Raw genomic sequence first — 7,351 nt, 5'->3', positions numbered from 1 at the left:
ATTAGTACATTGAGACATTGACAGTTGATGACAATTGATTTTATTTAATGGCAATTAAATATTGTCGTCAAAATATCTAAAAAGTCCTTTGAAGTATTTTATTCTGTATAAATTACTTGTATACATTCACATTTTGTTATAAAAATATCGAATAATGGTTTTCATAATTTCATTGTAACAATTCATGTCAAAAACTTGAAGATACTATAACACCGCACAAAGTCTATTTAATGTGTTTCTTATACATAATAAAATAAACTTTAAAAGTTTCAACAATGAATTGCAACTGCAAAACAATGCAAACTTCATATAAACTTAAATATTGTTTCAGAATGGTTGTTATACTACTTTCAGTTCGTTTGAAGCCTTTATAAAGAAAACTTAGCACATGTAGAAAATAATTAAGTATTATTACTTGATTTGTAGATCAGACATACTTATTCGTAAAAATCTAAAAACTAATCGCAAGCAATTATATAAGGAAGAATGCCGAATATTGATTTTTCTGTAATAAAATGCTCTTATTTTGAAGCAAATGAGATTGGATAAACAAACTGTCGCCTTGATATGAAGACGTTCTGTCTTGACTTTTTATTCATCTATTTCTGTAGGTTTAAATTATGGTTTTGCCTGTAGTATTATTGAGAATTTCTTTTCCTAACCTAATAATTTTATTACCAGAGTTGTTGTTCAACATCGGATATGTTTATTATAAAGGTACACGAAATACTGTCAGTTACAAAATAAAGAAGTTACTATAATTCTCTAGTGGTTGGTGGTTTAATTACAAATTACAACCAAAAAACGTAAATATTAATGGACCTCATGATAATAGGACACATTTAAATTTTGAAAAAAAAAAAAAACAACCAAATATAATTAATAGCGCTATTCAATACTTTCTTTTGTTCCATGAATTCTTTTAAATGTTTTTCTAGTAATTTCAAATTTTTCTCGAAATTGTAAACGGGAAATATTTAATGGTGCTTTTCCTTTTCTGCTGCTCTTCTCTGAGTTTCAGCCCAAGATTTTTGGTTTTCTTCAGAATTGGCTAATGTATGAATTTTTGTAATAAGGTAAAACCCCACCACAATTCCTAATGGATAATACATCCAAATATTATTATTTTTCATATAATAAAATATAGGAAATTGTGCAATTTTTGCTGAAATCGTATATGGAAATTTCATATGCCTTCCTGATTTCCTGAAATATAATAAATATTCATTTATTTCCCTTAAAAAAATATTTTTATTAGCACCGCCGAGGCTTTTCTTTCTTGCCGCTACAACATTACACCTATCCCCCGATTTACACGGTACTTGTTTTACACGTATTCGCTTTTACACGGTTTTCCAAATAAGTTTTTTTTTTGTTTTAATAACCGTTTTTATTACATCACTCATAATGTAAATATTTCTGCTTCAAACATCGATTCCGAAAAAAAGAATGAGAGCAATTCCTGACAGTGATAAAGGTTAATAAAACATCTTTGGTTTTATTTTTTGTTCTTCTGTTTAATGTACTGTAATTAAATTAAAATAAAAAAACAGTGTTTCTGTAATATATTAAATATTTTAACTTTGTCAATGCATTTTATTTTTATTTCTGTGTACACCTAAAAATATTGAAAAAAAATCACTAGTATTAAATAGCAAAATTATGCATTTTCTGCAGGTTTTTCGATTTACACGGTTATGACTTAATTTTTTTTAATTTTCGAATTACACGTTTTTTTCAGGAACGTATCTACCGTGTAAATCGGGGGATAGGTGTACTATGTTCTAGTTTGTGAGGTCTTAACTAATGTAGTTAATGAGAAATTTATGCATAAGGTATGCACTCAGCTGTAAGGGTATCTTAAATGTATTGACAGGCAGGATACAAAGTATTACTACACTTATTGGCAAGAAGGATTATCTCATTAGTTTCTGATATTAAAATGCTATTAACAATTACATTAGTCATGCTTGCTACACTAGAAGTTACAAATTCGTGACTGTTTTATCCTTTCAAGATATTTCGGAGGTATTATAAAAAGCATCAAGAATTTCGCATTAAAAACTGTGCGGTTTATTTAACACAACTGTGTTTAATTTCATTTGGTATGGAGTAATTCTAATTTTCTAAGGTTCTCAATACCGAAAAGTCTAAAAATGAAGATGGCTGGGATGGATATAAGCTTCTTTACTTTTATGAAAATCTGTAAAGGTGAAAATGATAATTATACCCAGCAATAATTTCTGCATTCCGTAAATATTCTTCTGCTTTCGTATAAATTACTGTCAAATTCTTCGGAAAAACCATGATTATTTATTATATTATTCCGATAATAACAAATATTTTTGCGTCAACAATTGTGTTGCGTCAACACGTCAGTATTTCGAAATCCAAAATATAATAAGACAAAGAAATTTGAAAAATTTTTCGTGACAGAATTTTTTTCATTAACAATACAAATATTTTAATCAATCAGTTTGAAATTAAGACCAGAATCTTTATTGAACATATTTCTTTAATTTGTAAATTAAGTGAACACCAATCACCATTTATTTAAATAATTTTGTACCAATTGAAAAGTATATTCCAACCAACAAATATAAATATAGCTACCCCGACCCGAAATTTATACAATTTGAAACAATGATAATCTTTAATAAATAATATCTAGTTGGAAACTTTATTCTTTCAAATAACTGTTTAAATGATTTTTTTACTGAAGTTAAAATCGATTTGTAACATTTCGATAGAACAGTTGTAGATGACGTTTGTATTGTAAATTTTGGGTCTTGTCTTTCTTGTCTTTTGGATCAGACCTGTCAATATTTAATATTGAAATATTCTGATTATTTTTTTAAAACATAAAATCATTCGAAATGAATGATAACGAAAAAGAAGAAGCTGCAAATCTGGTAAATCAGTTTAATTATCAATATACTGTGTACATTTCAATATAATAAAATAAATAGTTAGCTATTATTGAAATGCATAATTTATTTTAGAAAGAAGAATTTGAATGGGTTCTTCGAGAAGAAGTTCATGCTATATTACATCAACTCCATTCAGTTTTAGTAGTAAGTAACAGCTTTGCATAATTTTCAATGTATCTGTAATGTGTAATAGATGAACAGGCTAATTGAAAATTATTGTACATTTACAGTACCAGTGAATATATTATGAAATATATCTTTTATGAGACGATAGAACAAGTATGTAGGCTTGTATTGTTCATCTGTTATACTTATTAAATTTTGTTTATCTTACAGGAATGTGCCCATAGATTCCCTGTTCCTTTATATGGAAATGAAGGTCAAAAGCAGGATAAATTTATTCTTACTTCACAGCCAGAACAGCTTAAATGTATTGTGACCTTAACTGGTGACAGTATCACTCATGCAGTGAGTATTGAAAATTTTGTACTGCTAATGGTAAAAATCCTTAATAGTATTTGAATGAAAAAATAAAGAACCCGGAAATTAAATTAAATCACATAACTTTTTGTTCTTCTAATTTTTAATTATTTAACTATGTTTTTCCTGTACTTTCTCATTGTTATTGTTAATTGTGGCAATTTATTAATTACATAATTTAATTTTATAAATTAACTATCATTCTGGTATTAGGATATCAGCTTCAAGGTTTTGAGACAAATGCATTCAATATGTCGTACATCTATTAACCAAGATGGGCCATGGAAATTGCAGCAGATACAAGATGCAGCTAATCATTTGCAACAGGCAATTGGTTACATTGATAATGTAGATAAACATTATGTGTTCAGGTAATAAATAACATCATATGCTTTAGTAGATAAGATAAGTATTATTGGCAATAATCTATGATTGGTTATTTGTTAAAGATATATATTATATTTAATTGTTAAGTATGTTAAGTAAAGTTAGGTACCTATTATATTAAGAATTATATATCCTTGGTATTATATGAAACATATGTAGCATGTATGTATTTATAAAATGAGAAAAACTGCAACATTAAGAGTTAAAGGTAAAATTTGAAATACACTATATATTACATGTGTCTGTCACTAAAGCTTATTCTTAACTCCAGCAGATATATGTGTTATGACCAGCTTGAAAGTTTTAGTTGATAAATGTATAAACTGAAACATACTTTTTAAACTTTCAAGAAGTATGCACCAACATTAAGCTGTGGGAAGAATTTTCTTAAAATTGTTTTAAAATTATCTACTACTTAATACTTTATTTCACATAGAATTCCTTATTCGCTCAGCTGGGGGTAAATTGTAAGATAGGATAACTAGAGAAACCAGGAATTCATCTGCACATATTTTTAGTTTATTTTGTAATATATATTTTATTGGCCATTATAAACCTTTTTTTTAGGAAATAACTATGTATAAGAGTTTAAATTTTTAGCCTATTATTATTTTGACTGTAATGTGTATTATTATTTGGATTTCTCCATAAGGGATTAATTTTTTGCAAAATAATTCTTTTCTAAAGTAAACTGAGATATGGCAGTGATAACTTACTTAATAAATATTTTATTAAAAAGTTGGCACATGTAATATAAATGAAACAGAATCTTGAGAGTTTCAAATATGAACCTGCATTAATTAATAGCAGTAGATTTTAAGACATCATAAACCTCAAAATTGGTTTTAGAAAATTTTATATTACAATTCTTTCAACCACGGCATTGTAATGGACAGATGACTAAGCTTCAAAAGAAAGCTTTGAAGTTGTTTTCAATGTATAAAATAACATTTTGTAATATAAAATCCATCACCTAAAGCAAATTATTATATTGTGAACAATTTTTAAATTATTATTAATATCTATGTGGTAAAATTGTGATTTATAATTTTCCTATTTTGTGTATTGTCTCAAATAGATCTTCAGAAGAAGTATTACACATTATACAATGCCTGCTTGGTTCCCTGCAGAGGGCTCGTACGGCGTTGGTTTTACCAAAGAAAAAAGCAATAGATGAACTTATGAAGAGTAGAAATATGGTAACAAGCAATTTATTTGTTATAAATTTCTAATATTTTCAATATTAATCTAATATTTTTATGGAATTTCAGAAAGCTCTGTCCCCGAACCTACCTGAAGATTTAGCAATATCATTTTATATACAGTCACACAAACTGATATTCGTAGCTTATCAGCTAAGTTCAGTCCATGGTACTATGCGTATAGATTCTTGCCAGGCAGACTGTGCGGTGCCTTGGTTGAGTGATGTCCTTTTTATGTTGACGGCTGCATTGCATATGTGCCAACAGCTTAAAGATAAGGTAAGATAGTTTTTGCACTGTACAAAAGTTTATATTAACTATTTCGCATTGTTAAAATTTATGATCTAAATTAACACATAACAGTAACTTGTCCAATCTTCTCTGCTTAAAATACCTTGAGCTCTGAAGATCAACAATTCAACTAATGGAACAAAAAGTTCATAAATTTTAACATTTCATGAACTTTTTTTTCTATTAAGTGAAAATATAGCATGAGAGAGATGTAACTAATATTTTATTAAAATGTAAATATCTGTTTTATTACATTTATATTTTTGAATCTTTTTCAATTCCTTAAATCCCTTAAAGACTTTAAACTATAAATATTTAAAGCATTAACAAAAATGTGTTAACATCAGTGTAAAGTCAAAAGTGGGAATTAAATATAATTTTTTTTTCAAGCATTGTAAAAAATAGCTTTAAGCGGCAATTTTAGAAATATGCTTATAATAAATACTCAATTTAATATTCTCTTTACTACTTTGGCATTTATCACATAATTGTAAGATTATGTGTAATAGTATGATTTTGTTTTTACTATGTTATTTTATTTCTAATTCAACATGGAGAGGGTATATAATATTCAACCCTTTCACATTAGATTTCACAAAGGATTATACGAAAAGACACATTCATTTTACATTACTCGATACTAATTATTTAACGGGTTATGTAAATAAAGATAACACTTAGTTGACATAGATAAGAAAAATGAGGTCAGTCATCTAGAACAGATTTTTAATTTATCACTGACAAATGAATGATTAGCACCATAACTTGTTGGTTAATTTTTATATGTACTATAATATTATTGTATAATTTTTTGTTTAATAGTGAATTCATTAAAACGAATAAACCCCTATCTGATGATTGTTCAAGGGCAATGCCGTCAAATGCAAATAAATCATCTATGTAGAGATAACATAACAGTTTTTTAATATGCTTGATTTAAAATATTTGTGTAAATTAATTTACTTATACACAATTCATGATTAAAATTAGCTATATTAAAGCTATAATTTTACGCTAAATAAAAGTTTATAAAATTAATGGGTGTGTTACCTTTTTCAGCTCTGTGTATTCTCACAATACAAAGATTTCACAGTTGGATCAAGATCTGCTTCTATGGTGTTCAATTAAGTATTATATAATCACTATAGCCGCTTTACACGTCCAATCCCTATTGTTATCACGTAACTAAATATTTATTGCATTTATATTAATGATAAAATAAATAAATAAAGTATGTGGATTACCACCACGAATCGTATTTTAATAAATTATCGAAATAAGGACGCGTACACAATAAGAGTTTGAACTGGTTGCAAATAAATACCAAAAAAAATAATGTCGAAACATCGATATATTCTATAATTAAATTGGAAAGTTTGTTCCACCTTAATTAAAAAATTGGACAAATGTTGCATTAAATAATAAATATTATATCTTTCTTTGTCCATTGCTAACATAAAGTGTTCTTGCCGGGCTGCAACCGCGCTCTTATTGTGAGAAAGATATAATGTAAGCAGTAATTTGTATGTATTGGTAAATTAACCTATAATTGATATACATATAACTGTAATAATTATATTCATTTTACAACACATATAGTTATGGTGTCCATTGTTGATGTTCTTGTTGAGTATGTTGTAATGACTGTAATATAATGTATAAACTTATATATGAACACATAGTTATTTAAGAAAACGAACACCCTAATGGTGAAAGATTTTCGCATTTGTCAGATGAATTAAAAAACGAAATTTTTTGTCTGATGTTAAAATAATTAATAAATTAGGTATTAATAAACACTATTTATACACAATCAATATATTTTGTGGTGCTTTCAAGTAACTATGTCTTTATATTGTAAACTTTGTATTCCATAGGTTTTTTAAAAAAAATCTTTATTCCAAATTGACGCTACCTGCCTATAACCAATCAAATTAATAAATTCTAATAGATGAACAATTAAAAAGAAAGAATCTTTTTAAAAATTGCTTTTCATCACCAAATACTAAACTAAATAATATAAAAGATGTTTAAACTAGTTATTTTGAATTATGAGATTTT

At 26.8% G+C, this 7,351-nt stretch overlaps 1 protein-coding gene across 1 annotated transcript; it reads left to right on the top strand.

Annotated features, from left to right (window-relative positions):
* Nucleotides 1-2,815: 2,815 nt before the first annotated feature.
* Nucleotides 2,816-6,543, top strand: rogdi (rogdi atypical leucine zipper). The gene is made up of 7 exons (XM_068773496.1): nucleotides 2,816-2,912; nucleotides 3,003-3,074; nucleotides 3,267-3,398; nucleotides 3,624-3,781; nucleotides 4,876-4,996; nucleotides 5,069-5,278; nucleotides 6,350-6,543. The coding sequence occupies exons 1-7, from the start codon at nucleotides 2,877-2,879 to the stop codon at nucleotides 6,416-6,418; spliced, it is 798 nt and encodes a 265-aa protein (XP_068629597.1). The 5' UTR covers nucleotides 2,816-2,876; the 3' UTR covers nucleotides 6,419-6,543.
* The last annotated feature ends 808 nt before the right edge of the window (nucleotides 6,544-7,351 follow it).

Source organism: Battus philenor, unplaced genomic scaffold (assembly GCF_028537555.1).
Source record: "Battus philenor isolate CCGP_79_NKW_IND1 unplaced genomic scaffold, ilBatPhil1.0.hap1 SCAF_6, whole genome shotgun sequence".
Classification (NCBI taxonomy): domain Eukaryota; kingdom Metazoa; phylum Arthropoda; class Insecta; order Lepidoptera; family Papilionidae; genus Battus; species Battus philenor.
This window is presented reverse-complemented; position numbering and strand designations above follow the sequence as displayed.

Bases quoted from the DNA above. Each gene is read 5' to 3' on its own strand.
- rogdi (XM_068773496.1), top strand. From the start codon at position 2,877: ATGAATGATAACGAAAAAGAAGAAGCTGCAAATCTG. The intron at 2,913-3,002 runs GTAAATCAGTTT...AATTTATTTTAG, and splicing joins AAGAAGAAGCTGCAAATCTG to AAAGAAGAATTTGAATGGGT. The intron at 3,782-4,875 runs GTAATAAATAAC...TGTCTCAAATAG, and splicing joins GATAAACATTATGTGTTCAG to ATCTTCAGAAGAAGTATTAC.